This window comes from Hippocampus zosterae, chromosome 21, assembly GCF_025434085.1.
Source record: "Hippocampus zosterae strain Florida chromosome 21, ASM2543408v3, whole genome shotgun sequence".
In the NCBI taxonomy this organism is placed as follows: Eukaryota; Metazoa; Chordata; class Actinopteri; order Syngnathiformes; family Syngnathidae; genus Hippocampus; species Hippocampus zosterae.
In genome coordinates this window covers 8,189,557-8,212,853 of record NC_067471.1, presented here as the reverse complement: position 1 = coordinate 8,212,853, position 23,297 = coordinate 8,189,557, and the positions used below count along the sequence as shown (strand labels likewise).

The 23,297-nt window shown below is 51.7% G+C and overlaps 1 protein-coding gene and 1 long non-coding RNA gene across 2 annotated transcripts in view; both read left to right on the top strand.

Moving 5' to 3' along the window:
* The window catches only part of LOC127593704 (uncharacterized), a 191,533-nt gene that overhangs the window by 15,417 nt on the left and 152,819 nt on the right, over positions 1 to 23,297 (top strand). The window lies entirely within an intron of this gene.
* On the top strand, positions 12,869 to 22,184 carry LOC127593684 (leucine-rich repeat neuronal protein 3). The gene is made up of 2 exons (XM_052055275.1): positions 12,869 to 13,031; positions 18,525 to 22,184. The coding sequence occupies exon 2, from the start codon at positions 18,933 to 18,935 to the stop codon at positions 21,060 to 21,062; it is 2,130 nt and encodes a 709-aa protein (XP_051911235.1). The 5' UTR covers positions 12,869 to 13,031; positions 18,525 to 18,932; the 3' UTR covers positions 21,063 to 22,184.

Below are 23,297 nucleotides of genomic sequence, written 5' to 3'. Positions count from 1 at the left end.
CTGAGCGCCGTGACGTGACCTCGATTGGAATTAACGTTCCCACTGAAAGCAACTGTCGCATTTGCAGTCAATCTCATCGAGATGCTCATGGTTGCCATGCAAACCCAGTCACACAAAACACGAGTTGCTTTTTATTTAGCTCTAATCGAGTGAGATACACACACACACACACACACACACACACACACCGGCTGCCGAACTAACAAACAGTTATGCTGCCGCATTCAAGGATAAACCAATAAACACTTTTATGAAGTTGCCCGTCAGTCACCTGGAGGTTGCCCACACCCCCGTAAAAATGATCCCCCCCCCCAAAAAATCCTACTCATAACTGTCATACAAAAGTTCACCTGAATTATGGGGTAGGCGCCGACACCGTCTGCTCTGCAAGTTGATGACGACTTCTGCTTTTCACATCTCGGCTGGATTACCGTCACGCACTCGACTTTGGCGTCAGCCAATCCTCCATCAAGTGTCTCCAGTTGGTCCAAAATGCTGCTGCATGCCCGGCCTCATCTTCAACCTTATTAAAACAATAAAACCAACCTCGGTCACTCAATTTGTTAAAAATTCACCGAGTGAGTCGGGCAAACGATTTCAATGGTCATGAGTTTCAACCGGACGCAAAATTGTTTACAGTGAGCTAAAATGCCGTTTGGGTGTTCGTCGGTAGCGATTCATATTTTCGACACGCCAGAGGCCCTACTGGCTCAAACCATTACGGTCCATCCTTTGTTTGCAACAACAAACGCCATTTGAGCGCGAACCACCAGAGAATGTCTTACTCAACTGGCCGGCTTGTGATTTTGGAGACGAGGCGGTATGGGGTTGGGGGGGGGGGGGGGCGGAGAGTTGGTCGCGGCTCTGTCGCGGTCGCTGCGGGAGGTTCTCGCCCGCCCGCTGGTGTCGGCGAGGACCCGTGAAGGCAGACGTGAAAACGTGGGCTGGAGCCCCGCTGCTGCCGCTAGCCAGTCGCCTGCGCGCGACCTAGCGCGCTACGTAAGGTAGCTCGCGAGGATAAGAACCAGATTGAAGAAAAATCCGACATAATGTCGTATTTCGACACGACACTCTTTTCCCTTGACGTTTCTCATTTTTTTCCCTCTCTCTCTTACATGGGAGACGGTGAGGGGGAATCACGGAAAAGCGGACGTGTATTTCAGGCTGAGACGTAAATGTGTCAGTGACGCATGATGCCGATGATTCACGCGTGTAATGAACGACTCCCGTGGACAAGCCTTCAAACTCACGTCGAGATGCAGCCTCAGAACGCCAGCCGCGCTGTTTAATTTCGCATCGTTCCCCGAGGCGTGTCAGGAGATTGTTTACGTCTGCCCAAATACATGAATTTATATGTTTGCTTTCGACGCGGCTGTCGTCTCATTTAATAGACGCCAAGCAAAGCCGAGCGGATTTTCATTTGCGTGCCTTCGAGAGTAAACTCGCACTCCCGAGTGGCGCTCGGTGTACTTCAATTAGGTCAAGAAAATAGTGTCGTTCGGGTAAAACAGGAGGCGGATTATTATTATCTGTCGGCGGAACGTAAACGCAAACCTCAAGTCGCCACTCAGATGTGCACAAACAAGAACCGTTAACAGTTCGTTTGATGACGAGTGACCGTGGCCCTTATTTCTGTGAGCGTGCTCGTTTGTATCACGCTGACTCGCGCTGGCGCTCGCGCCCCCCTGGAGGCTGCGGCGCTGACGCTCTTCTGGTGAACGGAAGACAAACAGTGACTTATTAGCCAACGGCTAATCTGTCAAATGTGTCTCCAAACATGACAAAGTGTCCAAAATACACATCCCGCGGCAAAAAAAAAAAAAAAAAAACGCCCCGTGATGAACAACGGTTGCCCCCCCGACGATGCTGGCTTGTGACTCGATAGGAGAGCCCGCGATGATGATGATGATGATGGAAGTTGCGGGAAGTGAAATTTCGTTCGGAAGATGTCAGGTTCGAGGCGAAGCTATCGAGGTGACTGTCCTTGCCTCGACTTGGCAAGCCACTTCCTTTACAGAACACTTCATTAAAAAAAAAAAAAAAAAAAAAAAAAAAAAAAAAAAACTACACTCAGAGTTACAAGGAAAAAAAAAAAAAGAATACTGCAGAGTTTACCTGCGGGATTGGCTTTTTGAAATGATTCATTTCCATTGTTGTAAAGAAGAAAGCCATTTCATCTCCGAGCAATCGGAACAATAGGCGGTGGGGAAATAGAAAAGGTGCCGGGAAACTCGGTTGGGCGCTCGGGGGGATGGGGTGAGTGGGGGGGGGGCGGGGTTGAACCGCCGTCGTCGAGGGGGTTCGAGCGCAACATCAATCACCAGCCTGAAAAAGTTGACATCAGATTAGAAAGAGATGGAACAAAAGTCCATTTGTCGGGAAAAGACGGCAAACTTCCTGGAGTTCTCGTAGGAGGGCCTGGATGGTCGCCAAAGCAAACGGAGCCGGCGGAGAGACCTCGGCTAGCTTGCGCGTGTGTGCGCGTGTGCGCGCGCGAGCAAATGCCATACTCCATATTCTCCTCTCCCTTTCATTGCTAACGTTATTATGGCGGCTAATGAAATAATCCCGCAACAATGCACAGCCTAATGCTCCAATCAATGCCAATTAAAGTGCGATTCTTTCCTACTGTTTGCTACGACAAAAACACACCAATCACCAGCTTGGGGGTGACTCCGCCTGACCCGCCCCCCGCCCCCCCATTTCATCTCGCTACACGTTGGACAACCCAATAAACTAGCCAGACACACCGAAAAGGAACAAAGTGGAGGGCGCGCAACGTTGCCGGCGTGCAATTACCGCGGAGACGTCCCGACGGCGAGGGGGCTAACGAGCCGAGACCGCACGAAAGAAGAAAGCGCCAACGTCGCTAAAAACAATTCGAGTCCAAAATCGCCGCTTTCAATTTCAGAACGGCGGCGGCGGCGCGTGATATTGCGCAACCTTGAACAAGACCTTATAAAAACCGGGAGACGCGCGGATGAATGCGGAGCGCGTGAAGACGATCGCCGGCGTCGCTCCGACGGTCAAAAGGGATTTGTTTGGAGAGGGCCGGGGGGGGGGGCCGGCGGTCGACGGAGGTCGGCTCCATTTGCCGCATTGAAGGCGCGTTTAACGAGACGTCGTTTCAACGAATGAAAACACGCGCTAACGGCTATCCGCTCCAGTGAACTGCAGCCTTGTTTTGTTTTTTGTTGTTGTTTTTTTTGCGGCCTTTTTGGTTTCAATTAGCATTTAGCGCAAGACGCGCTGAAACGTAGCAATACAAACATTCCAGAGAATACATTTATTTTTTTTTGCACGACATTTACTTTTCTTTTTGCCGCTATTCAATTCATGACGGTAGTCCAACCCGCGCGGCTCTTGACGTTGACACGCGAAGCCGATAGAAAAAAAATGCAATTCCCCGCATTGATGGCGCGCGAGGAAAAAAGGGGCTTTGTCGAGCCGACCTTGACCACTTTCTCACCTTCGTTATTAAGTCTTCGACAGTTGCGCGGATGTTCGCGCCCATGAACAAAGTGCGTACAGCGAGGGATCGTCAATAGCCTAATGCGTCCGTCTGCCTAGCCGCCAAACAAACGCATCTATCAATGAATGACTTCCGGCTCAGGGTTGGCAAAGGTAATTATTGAGGGGGGGGAGGACTGTCAAATGAGTCGATCAAGACTCTAGCCCAGCACATTGAAAGGGAATGAAAGGAGCCACTTGATGAACGAACACAATTGCTACGACCACACCCACAGCGTCACCGCCCTCCCTCTGGCCTGCGCGAGTTTGCGAAATGACCAACATTAAGTCTAACCCGCCTCTGGGCAGCCGCGCAGGATTTACGGGGGTCATATAGTGACTGTTTATTTTATTTTATTTTATTTATTTAATTTATTGGCTCCGTTTTGAAACGGTGAGCCGTAATTGGCTAAAATGAAAAATAATAATAATAAATCCAGCAACAGCGATCATGCTCGAAGCTCCGCCGATTGACATCCAGACGTGTTCCGCGCAAATGAGGTCAGCGCTCCACCAGTCTTTTTCGGTTGTGACCCGCTTCAACCGTGCGCTTATCATCGCCGCGAGCCCGCCGCCGCGACCGCTCAGTACAAGGGAAGCTGTCAGCTCAAGCCCACTCAACTGGTCTGCGCCTTAATACTCGCTCCTGTACACGCCGGCGGCGTTTAAACATGAAACTATAGCGGCTCTCCGCATCCTCCACCAAATGAGCTGGTAGCAGCAGCAGCCGCTGCGCTTTTTATCGCTAACTCCTGACAGAATTCTGGCGGCAAACAAAATCAACTTCAGCCAAGAGAGGGCCCGACTGCGAGCAGCCGCGATCTGATTTTATGCTGCGCATGTAGCCGAGAAACGAGGTGCTGAGGAATTGAGCGCCCGCAGCACCTCATCTCATTCGGCAGAGCGCCGTGGATGCTCTTCCTTCCTTGACCTCGTTCTCTGCGCCGTGGCAGACTCGTCTACATGCCCCCCCACCCGCCCCAAAAAAAGGCCAACCAGAGTTAGTAGTCGCTACTGAGCTCACTGACACTCTGTGAAATATTTAAAAAAATGATTCAACAGACCTATGTAGACACACACACATTCACAAATAGAAAAATAAATATTCGTGGCTCCTATATACACACACATAGGATTCAATGTTCCTAAAATAACCCCCCCCCCCCCCCCAAATCGGTGAGCCAGGCTCGTCGCCGTCACACATTGCTCATTTCTTGACGGCGGAGCTTAAATTCATTTGTCTTGCACCGAGCGCCTCCTTGACCTCGTGGATGGAGATTAATGAAGAGCTTTAGCGGCGATGAAGGCTATCAGGCTCCGCGCTCCCCCTTCAGCACATTGTGCCAGAGTTTCACATCGCCAATTATGGCGTTTGTGTTTCACCACCACCCCCCCCCCCCTCACCCCTCGTGTGAGCTCAATTTCAAGCCTTTGAGGCAGCAAAGGCGAGATCTCAGCCGGCCGGCTTCTTAATGCAGCTATTTTGTGACTATTAGGCAATTTTATTGAAACTTCAACTCGGGGGGTGGGGGGTGGTGGGGGGTAGTGGGGGGGGACCTCAAAAGATCTCCTAGCTGGCAAGTGCCATCATAGCATTGTGCATTTGTGGCCACTCAGCATCCAAGCGGAGAAGAGCGGCAAACGGTGGCGGGGACGGAACAGAGCCAGGCGGGATTACTAATTGTGCCAGGCATGCTTTCATTCCCATCAGCAAACAAAGCTGAAGATGCCGAGGGCGCTTTCCAGTCAAGTCTTCAGACGCGAGACCTGCCCGACGTTTAACCGTTGACTGCCAACGACCGTCCTTGAAGCTAGATAACACCCGGTCGCCGGTACGAATCTGAAACACCCGAGCTGAATATGTCGGTTTTCGGCTTTCCAGCTTGTAACGCAAATGAACTCAAAACGCGAGCGGTGAAGAAACAAATGCACTTGGCAAAGATCGTGACTCGCCCGTTTACTTCCAGCGTCATGTCTTCAATCATAAAACTTGCCTTTGCTTTTGCTGCCAACTTTCAAGGTCGGAGGCTCGGCGCGAGATGAGTTTTTTTTTCCCGCAAACGGCACTTTACATTTACAGCTGCATCGAATGTCATCTGTCTCTTAACCTTGTTGGGTCCAAATTAAGGATGGCACTTCCACTCGGTCGCTCACTCGTCTTCTCGTCTCGTTTCGCTGCGCCGGCGCTCCTCTGGGAGCTCGAATCAAATCGCTCGCAGGCCGACGCGGCTCCCGTTTCCACGGAACGAACAACACAAATGCCCGGCGGGGCCCCCTTCTGGCCTATCAGACCAAACAGTGATGTAAGACTCGTTACGATGACTTTCTGGCCAGACGTTTGCAGGCCAAGGAGTGCAACTGCAGTTGTGAGTTTGTGTTTATTGCTAACCTAAAAAAAAAAAAAAAAAAAAAAAAAAAAAAAAAAAAAAAAGCAGAATGGATTTTTTTTTGTCTATGGAAAAAAAAATAGTCAAACTGCAACAATTAGCATTTGCTGGCTATTGCTTCTCGTGCGGCCCTCATCCGCCAATCTGCGTTTAGTCACGTTAGCAGAATCCATTGTGGAAGGATGAAAGCGTTCCATTTGCCTTTTTCTTCTATCCGGCGGAGAAAGTTTCTTGCGCGGCTTTACTTTTGGCCGACTCTCCGTCTTGTGTAATAACCTCGCAGCGAAATCTGAAGGCGGTCCACCGGGGAAGCAAAGAATCCTTACATCCCTCTTAATTAAAATATAATTTAGGCTTAGTCCCATCTGCGAAGTTGCCTTTGATGGTTCTTTTGTCAATTAAAAAGGAGCTCCTGCGGAAGATGACGCCGCGCTCATTACAAGCAGGTTCTTCTCAAGGACGTAAGCACTTTCGAGAAACGCCGCCGTCGCGAGAGGAACTCGTAAAAAAAGGGGATATTATTTGGCACTCGGCTCTTCCGCAACTCTTCCGGCAGGTCTCGAAAGAACCCGTCGCCCCCCCATAAGCCACGCAAAAGCCACGTCGACATGTCGACATCCTGCGCTTACGTAACACCGCCCTACCTGGAAGAAAAAGGCCGGCATGAATATTTAACAATAAGGCAGCTAAAAAAAAAATATTAATTGCGCACCCGGTGAAATGCCGCTCAACGTTCAACTGCGGAGGCAATATCGCTAAGTCCCCTTTTGGCCCGGAGTAAACGCCGTGCCGTGATTCACGCCGACAACAACCGGGCGCCGACTTGTTGGGTATACCTGCTGAAGTGAAGTCACCTTGCATCTCGGCCGACCAAGTACACACGCCCGAGTGGAAATGAATCAGTAATTAATCATTAAGATCGATTAATCATTAAGAGATAATTAAATAATCGATTATCAAGTACGCCGTTTGGGATCTGTGACGTGTGGCGTGAAAAGAAAAAGAAATAATTCAAAATACGGTCGCGCTCGGGCGGGAAACAAAACGAGGCGGGCGCTGGCGCGATTGACAGTTTATTTAAGAGGCCCATTAACTGAACATACGGCGCTTTGAAAAGACATCAGCGGCGAACAGTCGAAAAGCCCCGCGGCGCCGTCGCTTGGCGTCCGGGCCTGGCTGCCAACATATCAGATCAGGGCAGACGCTCCTCTAATGAAAGCATCGGATATTTATTGGCAGATCGCTCAGAGAATGGATGGTTGGCGTTGATATTTATGCCTCGGCTCGCTCGGCTAATGGGGCTAGCGTAAAACTCCAGGGAAGTTGACCTAACGACCTTTTGAATACAACGCTCGTCTTGCGGGAGGGGCGCGTATTAAATCACCCCGGCGGTCGGCCATTAATCATACGGCGGCGGGCCCGTTGATGGGGGTGACGGGTGGGGCGCGTCGTATTTTATTCAGGAACTTTCAGGAAGTATTGCACCAAACTGAAAAGGGGCTAAGCGTCGAGCGACGGCTGGAACGCCGTTTCGGAAAATGCGTGAAGTGATACGGGAAGACGCCCGCTCTTGGGAAATGTTAGCAAAAACCACTTGGCGCCGCCACGTGACTCTGCAGTCCGTCAAACGGCAGAGGGCGGGGCTCGTTTATTCTCCGTCGGAACAGTCCGGAAGGGTCGTCCCTCGTTTTTTTTTCTTCCATTTTGACATCCGGCCGGGTTCTTCCATGAAGGAAGGCCCGCCGCGTCAGCAAGAAGTTGATTTAAAGCGGCGGCACGAGCGCCGGCGCCGCCGAAGCGGGGGTTCGGCTTTCATTAGCCCCTTGTCATTATCCCCCGATCGCTCTCTGACAGATGGCATTGTGGGATATCGGCTTTTATGGCAGGTCATCTTTCACATCCAATTTCTTTTCCCTTTCGATAGGGAACTCGTCACCGCCGTCAAATTCATTTTGCAGTTTGATTATCGATCGCCCTTTCGCGGCCGGGATGAGCTGCCCGCCCCCTCATTTCTTGACCGAGATCATCCACCAGCCTTAGCTCGAAGACGCTATCGTCGGTGCGCGACGCGACGGTCAATTAATATTCGAGTTTCGAGTTCGCATCTCGTTGTCCGTAATGACCGCGGGACTTAATTACCCGGGAATATTTAAATAAGATTGAATGAGCAACGCAATACAAACAAGTCGAACGGGCACGTCGGAGAACGGCCAGGCGGCGGCGCCGCCGCGCAATCGGCGCTCTCTGCCAATCCTCGGAGGACCGTCGGAATGAGTTTTGAGTCTCGGCCTGAGCGGAAAATGACGCTTTTTGAGAGGCGGCGGATGTCTGCGGGCCAATCCACAAGGACGTTAGGGGTCAAGATCCCTCTCTGATTACAGCCGCAGTCAGCTTTTATTCCCCGTCATTTTTTTTCATTTGGCAGACAGGATCTCGATAAGGCAATCTGCGGCCATTTTAAAAAATTTTTTTTGCGCCGGTGACTGTGACCTGACTGCTCCACCTGTTCGCGCCGACAGAAGCAATGCGGGAAAATGGCCGACGCTAATGAGCCATTCATCATTCAAAAGCCGGCATCGCGAGACGACGGTGCCGCGCCGCTAGCTAGCTAGCGCTAGCGCAAAAGGTTCTCCCGCTAACGTGCGCCATGTTCATCTTGACTTGGATTGGCGGCGCTCGGCGAGACCAGATGGAAACCTCGAAGCAAGCTAACCCCGCCTCCGGTGGTTGCTCGGCTTGGTTTATCGTGGCCATCAGCAATATCCGTTGTTCGGGGGCCGCACCTTGCCATTAGTTCTTGTCAAGCTACTTGAATTAGGAGCCTTATTAAAGCGGCTTGTCAACGCGGAGATAAAAGCTCCAGACCGCGAGCGCATTTGTAACCGTTCGCGGCATCCTCTTTGTGCTTTTGGGGAAAATTTGGGGGCGAAGACGGCAGCTTGTTGGAAAAAAATACGCTCCGCGCTGGGTAATGTCGTCTGAAACGTGTCCTTGAGTCTTTTCATCTCATTCGCTCTTTCGTCTTCAACGGCCGACTTCCAGGAAGCCGCCCGCAACGAGAACCAAACGGCAAACGCCGGGAGAGATTTATGAGCGGTCCGAGTCGATGTAAAAGCTAAAAATATGAGCGCCGGTCTCGCTTTTCATGGCAGATCGCCCGGTCTCGCCATCTGCTCCTTTCGGACTCGTCGCAGCGTTGCGAGCGCCGCGTGAGCCGCGTGAGCCTTACGGAAGGCCGTGATGTATTTGCCCGGTTGCGCAACGAGTTGCCCCGCTGAGGCGCTTTTGCAAATCATCGTCTTCAAAATCATTCGGCGTCAGGAAATGTTTGCTAATGGAGTGTTTTGCCCGTCTTCATATTTTGCGGCTTCACCACTAATGCCAAAATAATGAAGTTGCCGCTTTGCGGCTAATTAAGAATGATCGAAAGACGGTCGTGTCATTGCGAGAAGAAGCCGAAGCGCTCAGCAGGCAACGGAAAGTATTTTGATACCCGGGACCAAATTTTTTTATTTTTTTTAATCTCAATTGGAATTTAGCGGCTAGGCTAACGGAGTCCTGGCACAAGAAGCAACTCTCAACCGCGGCATAAACAACAGATGTGAAATATGAGTTGAATGAACGAAGCGGAGGCACGTCGGGCATAAAACTCCTCCTGTCGCCGCATTTCCGGTTTGGAAGTCGGTTGGAGCAACTTGGAGGGATTGGCCACTGCGAGCGGGATCTACCGCGGCGGGGAAATTGATTTCGACGCACAGGCGCAACAAGCCAGGTGTCGCCGCAAGCTCGGCCGGTTATCTTCAAACGGGAAGAGTCGCCGGTGACGCGCACGCAACAGCCTGCGGGTGTGTCCACACCACGCGCGGCGCAGGCGATTTGCTATTTCCTGGGAAACGTCAGCGGCTGCTGGCGCAACCCCGAAGAGCTTCCGAATCGTGACGGAAATATTTCTCTGACACCCCCCCGCCACCCAACCCCGTTTCTACGTCGAACTCGATTACGTGGCCGCAAACATGTCGTCCGAGTGAACCGGTAAAATTCAAGGAAAATCCGAAACATTTCTGTCCTTCGAAAAGCGACTTCATCTAAAAGTGAAATGTTGGACGATGAAAAACAGTTTCTCCAACTGAGCGTTTATGGCATCATACAAACGGCGACGCTTTTCTCCGCTCGTTCTACAGGGCACGTATCAGCCGCTGCACTGGAGCAATAAGTTGTGAAAAATGACATTCGAAAGACGCATCTTTCTCGATTCTGCCGATAAAGTCCCGCAGACGCCGCTGTTTACCCCGACGCCGCTTTCTGTTTGGTCTCCTACTTTTGTGGTTATTGATCGGTTCTTTTTATTTATTTTTTTAGCGCTTTTATTTCCAAGGCCCCCCTAATCAGCGGTTCATTTGCATTTTTTTCCCCTCATCATTTATTTTCCTCGCTTTGCAAGAGGAATGCATTAAAAAAACATTTTTTTTTTTTACATTTTTGCATTTCAAGGAAGCGCCAAATATAAATGACAGTATCTTCACTGTTGAGGGTTATATTTAGTCAACAAATGTGTCATCTGCTGATCAAAAGGCGACGTTATCGCGTGGGGAGGGAAATGCCTGGCACTGCACTTTTCTGTGTGTGTGTGTGAGTGTGTGTGTATACACGTCTGCAAGCGTAGAAAAGGAAGGAAGGAAACAAATCACCATGCAGGAGACGTCAACCCTTCCGGGATAAATTGCTTATTAATCCCGCTTTTTCCTTCCGTGCATCGTTTACGCCGGCAAATGTGCCAAACACTCGTGCTGTTGTAAATCTAAAATAAACCGTGACCAAAACTAAAAACGCAGAAAATCTAAAACGGCTGCCAAAATACAACACCGAGTGTAGGGAGGTGCCACGCCCAATGGGAGAAAGAATCCAAAACCAGGAAGTGATGAGGAGGTACAGAAGAAAGGAAAGATGAGTGATTAGTAAGAAGAAAAAAAAACAAAAAAAACAAAGATGGCGCAGGATTGCGCGTGAATCCGGGCCGGGCTAAGGGGATATGAAATATCCCCGGGGCAATACTCCTCCGCCTCGCCTCTCTCACGGTGGAAAAAGACCAAAACTTTTATGCTCCTGCGCCCGGAGAACAAGCCTCGCGAGTGAGAGAAGCAATGAGAAGATGACAAAGAATACAAATGGGCGCGCTTCGGGGGGTTAGGGGGGGTTAAGATGTTAGACGGAGCAAACGACTGCCTTGCCTGTCAAAACGCTTTTGGGGCGTTTCGGCCTTTTGACAAGTCAGAATTGCTAAAAAAAATTGGCCAGCGTTGTTTAAGATTTGCGGCAATGAAGATGAAAAGCAATGCTAGCAAACGCGAGGCCTCGCGCAATGCGGTGAGGTTAGCGTTCCCAGTGTGACACAAATAACGCGCGAGGATCGTAGCACGCGGTTGATTTTGTAAATGAATATGAGGAGACGGCGCCTTTTTTGTTTTTTTTCCTCCCTTGGCGGAACGCATCGCAAAATGTCACCGCGGGAATATTCCCCAAAGCCCGCCATAAACAAGTGCGAGCGAAGACATCATTTACGCCGTAAACACCTCGGGCCATCTTGAAGAAAAAAAAAAAAATGCCGATGCCGATGCCGCCTTTCGGCCCCCCCCCTGTGTCCAAATGCGGTTTGATGGCATTACATTGGATTTTTCATAGCGGTCCAATTTTCTGCTTTGGTCCGGGAACAATCCGGGCTTCCCTGGTGACTCCCGAGTCTATTGGCTCGCTTTTATGGTGAGCTGACTGCACCCTTGACTTGTTTCATGAGCTGTGAAGTCTCCACGGTCAACTTATAAGGTCCAAGGTACTGGCGGGCGGCGGGAATAAAATGCTGAATCAGCTGTCGCTGCCTCGTTTCTCCATCTCGGGACATTACAAAGGCGTGGGTTGGGTTTTTTTGTTCTGTTTTTATTGTATTTTTTTTGAGGGCGGGGGCTAATTTCTTAAAAAATCTTTTTTTTCTATCACTTCAACTCATTCAATGCCAAAGACGGTGAAAATTGCCGACACGCTTATAAAATCACACATTCTTATGCGAACGGTACGGTCGACACTTTTGAAATCTTTGGAACTATTTGCAGGGCAGTTTATGTCGCGCAAATATAGAAAAGTCCCGTGTTTTGTCTGTCACCACATCAAACCCTCAGCTCGTGTAAAACAATGCCTTCTTGTATAAAACATGACATGATTTAGAGCTGCACATTTGTGTGTGTGGGGGGGGGGGGTGGCAGGGGGGGGACTAACTGACAAAAACGAGCCTTTGAAGGACAAAACTACAAGAAGCTTCCAGACGTCGCCTGAATATAAGCACGCCGATCGTGAGATGACATCAAGGTCGCATATGGGGCCCGTCGTTAGGAGTACCGCAAAACTTCAAATCGGAGCGCAGACAACAGTGCCAGAACCAGCCCAAGTCCCCCCGAGAGCAAATTCCAAATAGTCCCCCCCCCCCCGAGAGCAAATTCCAAATAGTGTCCCCCCCCCAGAGCAAATTCCAAATAGTGTCCCCCCCCCCAGAGCAAATTCCAAATAGTGTCCCCCCCCCCCCAGCCACCTCCAGTATGATCACTGCTCTGGAGCCAATAAATTCAACACTTGACTCTGTTTTTGGTGGGCCCTTTTTTTTTGCAGTCAACGTTCTCCCCCCTTTCCGACAGCTGAGAATTAGCCACCGTGCCGTCCCGGCAAAAAGCGACAACCCGCCAGGCAGCAATCACAGGAAGGGATGCGGCGAACACCTCCCGACGGCGATTGGTTGATGAGCGGATGCGGGGGGGCGGGGACTAAGTCTCATCCACTAATGCCTGGCGAGGAGGCGGCGGCGCGTCGGCACAGGCTGGACGGCAGAGGGATGTTGCCTCCGTCAGCCGCTCTGAGGACGCCAGAGGAAGGACGCGCGCGTGTGGAGCCCTCTTTGCACTTTCGCACGCTTGGACTCGCACTATTTTTTTTTTAGGGTGGAGGGGGGGGTGCAAGGAGGAGGAAGAGGGGGTAGGCGGCTGTTGGGCGGCGAGAAGCTTGAGGACCAGACGTTGACTGCCGTTTCGTCACCGGAACGGCGGACTTGTATTGTCGACACTCGCTGCCTCGAGGACCGCAATGTTGAAAACGGTAAGTTCACTCGCATTGAATTGATTGAATATTTCTTTTTTTTTTAGTTTTTTTTTTGTTAGTGGGAGATGCAATGTCGGATGGTTGCATCTGCGTAACGCGCGCTGCAAGTTAATTAAAAAAAAGAGAGGAGGGCTGTATTCAATGATTCATGTGTGCTTTTCAGCCATTTTCTTTTCCACCGGCTAAGTATTAAAAAAAAAAAATAGCCGCTGCTCAAAACGCTGAAGAGGATGACGACGCTTTGGCCATGGATGTTTTTTTTTCTTTCTTTCTTTTTTTTTTTTGCGCAACTATGCAGAATGCGCGTCACGCGAGCACGCCGACGAGCACATCCGTGTGATCCTTCCTCGCGTTTAAGACGCGAGAGAGCTATGCCGGATGCTGCAAAGTGTGCAAGTGAGTGAGAAGGGGGTGAGGGTGGGGGTGAGGGGGGGGGGCGCGCTCGCATGTCCCCGGGTCGGGCAGAGCGGAGCGCACTCCAGACACTCGAGTTTCGAAGAAATCCCACCCGCACCCCATCCTCGCTTTCCTACACTGTTGCCAACATGCCACGGAATTGCATGACGCATTCGCAGCCTTTTGTTTTGAGCCGCCCGCCCCGCCCCCTTCCCCCCTCCTACATTGGGACACGCAACGCGCCTTCTTGAACTCATTCGGCCGCCTTTGTATCGCGCATCCAGTGCGTGATTCAAGCGGCCACTGTGAGGCATCTTTGAGCAAATCCTCGCTGCATGTGCGCGTTCGTGCACGCCCACACAGCGGGGCATCTGGCTGGAGAAAGAGAGAAAGAAAGAGTGCGCGCACACGCGTGCGTGCGCGTGCGTGCGCGCGCTTGTGTGCTTTGCTCTCATCTCCAAAACCAACAGGGCGTTTTTATCGAGCCCTTCTCCTGCCCTCTTGGTCCAAAATGTAAATCATCCGGCGGATGATGTGCTGGTGCACATTTCAAAGGCAAGTGGAGCACACACACACACACACACACACACACACACCGCTTGTGTGAATGTGCCGGCCAGGATGGTAGCTGGAATATATTTGGGCCTTCACTTGGGGGTGCCACAGACTCCCCAACACCCCCCCTCCCACACTGGAAAGTGCCACATTGAAATGCTGAGGGACAACATGCTTTGCTCCGGAGTCCTTGTTTGAAATGACCCCTTCGGGGGGGCAAGCCGTGAAGTCGGACAAGGAGTTGGCGATTATGAAATGGATCGTTTTCTCCTTGGCGGTGGGACGAAAACAAAACAGCGCAGCGCAGCGCTAATGGCTGCCTTCATTATGTTGGGCACATTTGCTGCAAAACAAATCAATATTACATATCCACAACAAGTCATATGCTTACGTGAGTGGCTCGGGGAATTGCCTATTGATCCCGACGCAGTAACGTGAGTGTGTGTGTGTGTGTGTGTGTGTGTGTGTGTGTGTGTGTGGGTGTGTGGTGGAAAAAAAAAATATCACGTCCGCAATGGCCTTGTCGTCGTTCACACAGTGTGGGTGTTCGATTTTATGCATTTCTCGGTAGGTAGAGGGCAGCAGGTGCCGAATGCGTGGGCTGCAGCAGGAGGGGGGGCTGGGGGGGCAAAAAGAATTTTTTTTTTAAACGACCCCAAATGAATCTCAGGATTGTCTCCAACGTTAGGAGCAACGCCGGGCGAAAGGCATGCAAACATGTTCCCAATATGGCGGCGTCGGCTGGCTTGTAACCTCCCGTTTGCAAATAAAAACGCATCAAAATGGAGAAAGTGCAAAAACACACAAAGCACCGGGAAGATGGAGGGGACTGTGAGGGGGAGAGCTTTGTTTGGCCACGGATTAAAAAAAAAAGAAAAAAAAAAAAAAAGCCCACAAAGCAAATATGAAAAGATTTGTGTCACCGTGGCTTTTGCGAGAGCACATCTAAAAGGTCACCATGACATTTGATGGCGCTTTTGTCTCACGTGACATTTGCAATTTTGTACTTTTTTTGCATCTCGATGCAGAACGCCGTCCGGTCGGGCCGAAGCGATCCGGCGGCCAAATATCGGCGGCGTGGCAGCGGAAGGCGCCATTGGCGTTGTTACTCCGATCCCAATCGCTCCGCTTTCATACGCGGAGGTCATTTTTGCCGCCGATTCATCTCGCCGTCGAACGTGATTGCAACTACGCTTCACGTGCTTTTCGCCGAGGCCCGATTTGAATTCCGCACGAGGTCATAAAGAGACCCAAGCTTGCCATAAATGCATTTCTGTGGCGTGTAATTTCCCCCCCCCCCCAATCCCTCCTATGAGCTCGTGGCCTCTTGACCCGCCATTTATTATTCATCTGAATATAGATAGCAGCGCATCTCGTAGGCAGCACACTTGCCACATTTGCACCTGCCGATTCAATTTGGCTCCGACTTTGAGGGATACGCCAGCGGCGCCATTTCCACCCCCCCCCCACCCCCCCCACCCCCCTTTTCCTCCTCCTTGCAGCAATACACGGGACATTATGCACATTTTTTTTCTTCCTTTTGTCAAGAGTGAGTGCGATCATGCCGCCGCGCAAATGATTGTTGGACCGCTCGCGACGACCTTTGACCTTATCCGCGGCGGCCCCAAGGTGCAAACCTCGGTTTTCGCTTGAAGAGAAGCGGCGCGGAGCGAATTTGAAAGAAAGCAGACGTCGCTCTATGTGTGTAAGGGCACCGTTAGATAAGCGAGGCGCTTTATGCGTTCCCGTCCGTGCACCGTCATTAATGCGCGAGGGGCGGGTTGGGGGGGGGGGGGTAATTGCCGCTCGATGGCGTCGCCCGTGTGCTCCTCCGCTTTGAGCCCAAGGGCAGGAAAAGACAGAAAACAAGGTCCCGTGGTTAATTTGGAACATCGATTTTGCATTAACGACCAACTCGCCGACAGACCCCCCCCCCCCCCCCCTCCCCCGAGCACGGATGCACGGAGGAAAAGCGTCCGACCGGAGCCACGTTGAGGGGGTCGCTTCATTATGCAAACATGCCACAAAGAAGGTTTTCGTTAATGGACTTTCCTTCTTACCTCGGTGAAAGTATCAAAGTAAATCAATGAGGCGAAGGGCAAAAGGGGGCGACGGGAAAGAACTTGCGGCGGCGGCCCCCCCGCCGAGGGCTTTAAGCGGAGGATCGGAAGTCGCTCGGTCATGTCAAGCCAGTGTGCCATGCGCTGACACGTCTCCAAATGCAATCTCGACAACAGTCGGTCCGGAAGTTCCGTCAGGATTCTTTTATCCTTTTTCACGCCCTCGTACGGGAATTATCGGGACGATTCCACCTCAAAGAAATTCATTTCACTCGTACCGTCTTCAACGTCCACCGCATCATCATCAGAAGCATTTAGGGGGGAGAGCTCGCAAAGGACTTTCCGGAAACCCACGTTAGAATTCGGATCATATCTGGAAGTGAGCAGGATATTTCTTGGCCCTTTCAAAATAAAATCATCCCCCATCTCGCTGTCAGATGGACAGTAATGGCTTCACCAATGGCCACCGAGCAGAACAAACAGCGGCGCGCACTCACAAATGGAAGCCCCCCACCCCCCACCCTCGCTATTTTTTACACTTACATAACACACCAGTTCGACATAAGACATTGGAAGCGAGCGCAAGAATAAAGTGCCCTTCCAGTCTAGCGGTGATCGAAAAGCACTTTGCGGCAAATTCATATTCATGCGCGCGCCGGAGGCTTTTGCCACGCCAGGTCCAAGCTGCCGCTCGTTTTAAGGGTTACGAGACGCCCCCCCCAAAAGGTGACATCAAACAATCGCTCTCCACTTTGCCCACACACCGAGCGTGTTTTTTGTATCCATTTTTTTTGGTACCCATTTATTTCTTTATTTATTCGACAGGAAGTGCGGGTCACCCCGCAGCGGAGCGGCGCACACACGTATACTCTCAACCTGCGGCAAAGCAATCCTCTTTATGTCCTTTCGCTCCGCTAGATCCCATCCAAGGCCCCACGACGCCGGAGGGAAGATTTACACCCCCTTTTCAATAAACGGCATAAAACAAACGGTTCGGCCCAGTCGTTGGGCGACACGGCCGACTCGAGTCGTCAGCCAGCAGGCCTGAATTAGTGGCCACCTGGACCGATGCTTTGTGCCCCCCCCCCCCACCCCTCTGGTGCACACACACGCATTAATTTCAACTGGTCATATCTCACCGGTCTCCAATCAAAGTGTATTTGTGCCATTACTGTCCGGAACATCCTCGCCGCATAATGGACGTGGCCCGGTGGGAAAGTGAGTGCGAGGCGCTGCCAAGTGCCGAATGGGGGGGGGGGGGGTGGCGGGGGGAAGCTTTTCACCTTCAACTCATCCCAATTCCGGTTGATCATAATTAGCCTGACAGAACTGCAAATGCTGGCGCAAATGATGTACAAATGGCGCAATCCGGGCGCATATGTCAAGAACTGCAACCCCCCCCCCCCTGCCCACCCCCCTCTCAAATAAAACATGTGCTTGGGTAACATTGAACAAGCAAAACAGACACACGCACACACACACAACCAGAAAATGCCCACCGCGGGGGACTGGGAGACGTGCCGCATGAACGACTCCTTTGCTGTTCCGCTTTGGACACTCGGGAGCTTCGCGTTAGCTCCATGAGCGAACACCTCCGAGCGCCGTTGGCTAACCGCGCAAATGTCACAGACTAATTTGCGTCAAGCGGTTTCACGACTTTTGGCCGAAAACTACCGGCTGTCGATGACGTAACACTCTCCTGATCCTAAACGGTCTCAAACTCGGGTCTTAGACTTGATACAATACAATACAATACAATACAATACAATACAATACAATACAATACAATACAATACATGCTGATTTATATAGCACCCATACTGGACAGTAGCCCCCCCCCCAAAAAAAAACATACTCTCATTTATTGCCAAGGAATTGTGTTTGCAAGACACAGCGGCTTGTAAATTGTGAGTTAAGCCGTCCTAATCCCAAGCTACGTTTAATCAATGCGGGCCAGATAACGCTGAACGTTAAACAAAAACGGCTAACGATTCCCTTTCTCCAACAGTCACAAAACACAAGTGAGGCATTGCTCCCGCTTCCCGGTCAGTCTCCCGTCACCGCTGGAGCAAAAGGTGGAGGAATGACACCCCCCCCCACACACACACACCCCACCCCACAAGATTTTGCCGGCGAAGCAAAGCGAATTTGTTCATCTATTTTCATTGTTCGCTATTTTATCCTCCGACATTTTCCGGAGTAGATCCGAAGCGGTTTGCGCCTAGCGGCAGTTCGGAATCCGAACAAAGCTTCCGTTTCAACCGATCATCAGGACTAAATGCCATTTTGAAAGAGCGCGCGCGCCCGGAAGGTCAAGCATTTTTAAAAAGCGCGGCACGGCACCCGGCGTTTGTGAATAAAATGTCAACATGTATCGCGACTGCCGATCACAAATGTCAACATGTCCAAATGCTTTGCGCTGTTGCACGTTACTCGGTACCGGGCCGCCGTGATTCACGGCTCCTTTTGTCTCTCGCAGGTTGGAATGGACCGGGCTGCGGATGACAATCAGCGGGGACGTCTTCCTTTTTGAACAGAAGGGCGTGGGGGGGTGGGGGGGACTTTACGGATGCCTGCGAATGTGCCAAGTCTGAGTTCCCGCATGCCCTACCCAATTCCTGCGCTCTACCTGACTGCAGTCTTGGCCCCGCACCCTGACGTTGAGTGATTCGTAATTGCCTCCAAGGGCAATCGCACAGCAAGACAACAACAACAACGACGACGAGGAGGCAAGACTCTTGAGAGTCGGGAGCCCCGCTGCAGTGGAATGTGGAGGTGGCAGGGCTGGTGAGTCATTCACCTCGGCAGATGCAAGAAATTATTCATCACCGGTGAACAGCCAAGAATACATAATTTACGAGGACCAATTTCCGACGGGGAGACCAAAATGAAGGACGCCTCGTTCGTGGATCGTTTCTTTGTCGGCTTGGCCGTGGCCTCTTTTGTGGTGGCCGCCGACCAAAGGCCGGACTGCCCCCAAGCGTGCACGTGCGAGAACAGACCCTGGTTCTCTCCCAGTTCTGCGTACATGGAGGCGCAGACTGTCGACTGTAACGATCTGGGACTATTTAACCTGCCGGAGAAACTACCGGCGGGTACGCAAGTTCTGCTGCTGCAGACAAACAACGTGGCGGCGATAGACCGACCCTTGGATTACCTGGCCAACGTCACGGAGATCGATTTGTCGCAAAACAACATCTCGTCCGTGATGGACGTCCGTCTCGGGACCCTGCCGCAGCTTCTGTCCCTGCACATGGAGGAGAACAGGATACGAGAACTGCCCGACCAAAGTCCCGTGGACGCGGCCAATCTTCAAGAGCTCTACCTGAACCACAACCTCATTTCCTCCATTTCCCAAATGGCCTTCCGGGGTCTGGGCAAGCTCCTACGGCTCCACCTCAACTCCAACAAGCTGACGGTCATCCGCAGCGAGTGGTTCCGGCCCATGCCGAATCTGGAGATTCTCATGATCGGCGAGAATCCCGTGCTTTCGATCCACGAGATGAATTTCAAACCTCTGGGCAGCCTGCGCAGTCTCGTCCTGACCAGAATGAACCTGTCTCAGCTCCCCGACGGCGCTTTGGCCGGCCTGGATAACTTGGAGAGCATCTCCTTCTACGATAACACCTTCCCAGAGGTGCCGCATTCCGCCCTGAGAAACGCGAAAAACCTCAAGTTTCTGGACCTGAATAAAAACCCGATTGCCAGGATACAGCGAGGGGATTTCGCCGACATGCTCCATTTGAAAGAGCTCGGGATTAACAGCATGCCGGAGCTCGTCTCCATCGACAGCTTTGCCCTCAATAATCTGCCCGAGCTGACAAAGATAGAAGCCACCAACAACCCCAGACTCTCCTACATCCACCCCAACGCTTTCTACAAACTGCCGCGACTGGAAACGCTCATGCTCAACGGCAACGCGCTCAGCGCCCTCCACCGAATCACGGTGGAGTCGCTCCCCAACCTCCGAGAGGTGAGCATGCACAGCAACCCCATTCGCTGCGACTGCGTGGTCCGCTGGATGAACATGAACAAGACCAACATTCGCATCATGGAACCCGACTCGCTGTACTGCGTCGAGCCTCCGGAGTACGAGGGCCAGCGCCTCCGGCAGGTGCACTTCAGGGAGATGACGGAGATCTGCCTGCCGCTCATATCTCCCGAAAGCATGCCGGGGCACGTCAAAGTGCGAGGCGGGAGCTCCGTCTCGCTACACTGCCGGGCCTTTGCCGAACCGGAGCCGGAGATCTACTGGATCACTCCTTCCGGGGATAAAGTGCTACCCAACACGGTATCCGACAAGTTCTCCATGCACCCGGAGGGAACCTTTGACATCTACGACGTGACCGAAAAGGAAGCCGGGCCTTACACCTGCGTCGCCCACAACCTGGTCGGAGCCGATCTCAAATCCGTTTCGGTGGAGGTCAACGGCTACTTCCCCCAACCCGCAAACGGTTCCCTCGTAGTCAAGGTCAAGTCGGTGGCGACAAACTCCGTCCTGGTCTGGTGGAAGGCGAGCCCGGGGACTCTGGCTCCCAGCGTCAAGTGGTACGCTCCGTCCGACCATCGCCACCCCGCCGCTTCCTTCTCCGCCAGGGTGCCCTCTGACGTCCGAAGCTACAACCTGACCCATCTCAGCCCCGCCACTCGTTACGTCGTCTGCGTGGACGTCCGCAGCATCCACTACAAGCGCGACACCAAATGCGTCAATGTCACCACCGAGGGATTAGCGCCGGCGGCCAAGGACGCCCAAAAATGGGACGCGGCGCTAATCGCATCCGTTGGCGTGCTCCTGGCTGGGATTTCCGGGGGCTGTCTGCTTATTTATGCGTCCCTACGGATCCACCGACTTCACGGGGATTTAAGGAAGCGCCGCTCCAAAGCCGCGCTGTTACCAGGGGAAGCCGGCGACGGGCGCCCTCCTTTCTCCACCAAGCTTCGCTTTTCGGGAAGGGTGCTGCCCGGCGGCGTGGAAGTCAAAGCCGCCGTCATAAACGTGTCCGACGATGCCTTTTAAAAGGAGCTACGCCAATCGGACTCGATGACAAGGCAAAGGGGGTTGGACAACGACGCCGTACCGACGCTCTGGCAAGACTACTCTTGGGCTAGGGAGGGACCGGCGTCAACTCCAAATAGCCGATGGGGCGGCTTACTAACTGCGACGTCGAGCCAAACCGTCCGTCCACCGGATTGCGGTGGGGGGGGGGGGGGCACCTACTGCTGAAAGACGCATTTGAGTACGGTTCGTACAGCAACGCCGGCGGCGCCAAGAAAGCGAAGAGACGGAGGGTCAGCGCTCTTGTAACTGACTGTTCAATTTGTCCTGAGTTGTGGAAATTGTCTGTGTGGTCCCAAGCAATACCGTCTGTGCTTTGTCAAAAAAAAAACATCCATAGACGAGTTAGCGATACAGTAATAACACCCGACTATACCAGGGAGGCTGGGGGGGTAGAGATTTCGTAGACTAGACAAATAAACAGTGAACTGCGGTGTCAAGCCTTTTGATGAAACAAAGGCCCCACCCCCTCCCCGTTTTCTATTTAATTGATTTTTCATGCAACTATCGTTATTTCTTCGATTACGTTAACGTCACCACCGATCCTGTGCATCGCAGCGGTTTAAATAATTGGCTTTAAATTCAGGCAAGCGGCCGCCTATTAAGCTTCGTGGACTTGCGCTACCAAACGGCCGCCCGGGGGGGGGGGGGGGGGGGGAGGAAACGGCGCGTCGTTGTCTTTTCGACCGATTGCGACAAAAGCTGAGGTGGCCGTAAATCGTCGCGTGGTCTACCCTGGTAAGTGCCTAAAAAAAACAATACGAAATTAAAAAAAAACAAAAAGAAAGAGAAAAAGAACTACATTGATAGCAGCAAAAAATAAAACAAAACCAAAAAAAAAAATTGTACACATTGTACTCATTTCCCAAGCTATTCTCCAGTATGACGTGACGAATACCCTGTCAAGTATTTTTAGCAAATATGTTTGGAAAAAAAAAAAACTATTTTGTTGTTGCTTTGGGTGTCAAGTTAAAAGCCATTTTTATATGATAACTGTTCTATATGTGATCGACGGGCACAGCCAACTTATTACGCAAAGTGCTAAGAAAATAATAAATGTCATTGTTTCTTTTACAAACCAAATTGCCCATGTTTGCTCTCTCTTCTACCCCCCCCCCAACCCCCCGCATCCCCACTCACTTGTCCGAACGGTTTATGTGATGGAGGCCATTCAAAAGCTCCCAAGACTGGCATTTTATCGGGCCCACTGAATTATCCGGCCCACGGAACATTCGGTACGGCAAAGTCAAGCGTGATGAATGGCTGTCAGGCGGCGAGTGACACGGTGGATTTATCAAACGGGGGCCCCGGCGCTCGTACGTCAGGCTCGGCCTTCGGCGGCGCCGACGCCGGCTTTTTGAGGCGAGCCGTCTTGTCAAAGACAAAAAAAAAAGGGGGAGTTCAAATATGACGCGGAGCGGTCCTCAGGTAACGCCGGGCACGAGTTTAGCGGTGCGTTAATCCATTTCAATTTGGCCCCCCCCTCCCAAAAAAAAAAGAATAATTACCATTATTTGGATGATGAATAGCGTCTGCGGGGGGGCTCTATCTACACATCAAATAACTAACACTCCAAATAACTTGTCTATGAAATTGTTTTATTCATAGGGCCCAATTTCCAAGACAAATATCTTTTTTCCAGGCACCACTTGAAATCCGATAGTGCTGCGAGAGCTTCAAAAACACAAAACGGGCGCTTCAGCCGCTGCGGGCGCTTTTCTACTCGTTTGAATTATACGCTTATTAAAGTTACAAACTTCCTCGTGGGTCAGCTGGCGTAGCTGCGGGCGGCCGGCGTTGAAATGAGAAGTGAAATGTCAACATGCATTTACAGTCCTGCTGCTCACACTCTTGCCGGCTTGAAAGAGGTCCTTTATTGTGGGGGTGGGGGGGGTTGGGGAAAAAGCAGATGACCTATGAATTGCAATCACAAAGCCACCGTTGCTTTTCATGGAACGGTAAATATGGATTGGCCTCATGGAGCCAAATACTTTTAAACACACGGCGTTATGTTTACACATCAATCTCATCTGATATTGACCAAAGCGGACGGCGCTCGTGCCTTGCGGTTTACAACTCGGCGGGTTTGAAAAAAAAAAAACCTTTGTCCAACCAGAGCCCCTGACGTAGGGATTTCGGCCTGTTTTAATGCCATTTCACCCCCCTGCTCCTTTATTTCTTTTTTTAATGTGGGCC

Excerpts from the sequence above, each read along its gene's own strand:
- LOC127593684 (XM_052055275.1), top strand. The coding sequence starts at position 18,933 with ATGAAGGACGCCTCGTTCGTGGATCGTTTCTTTGTCGGCTTGGCCGTG.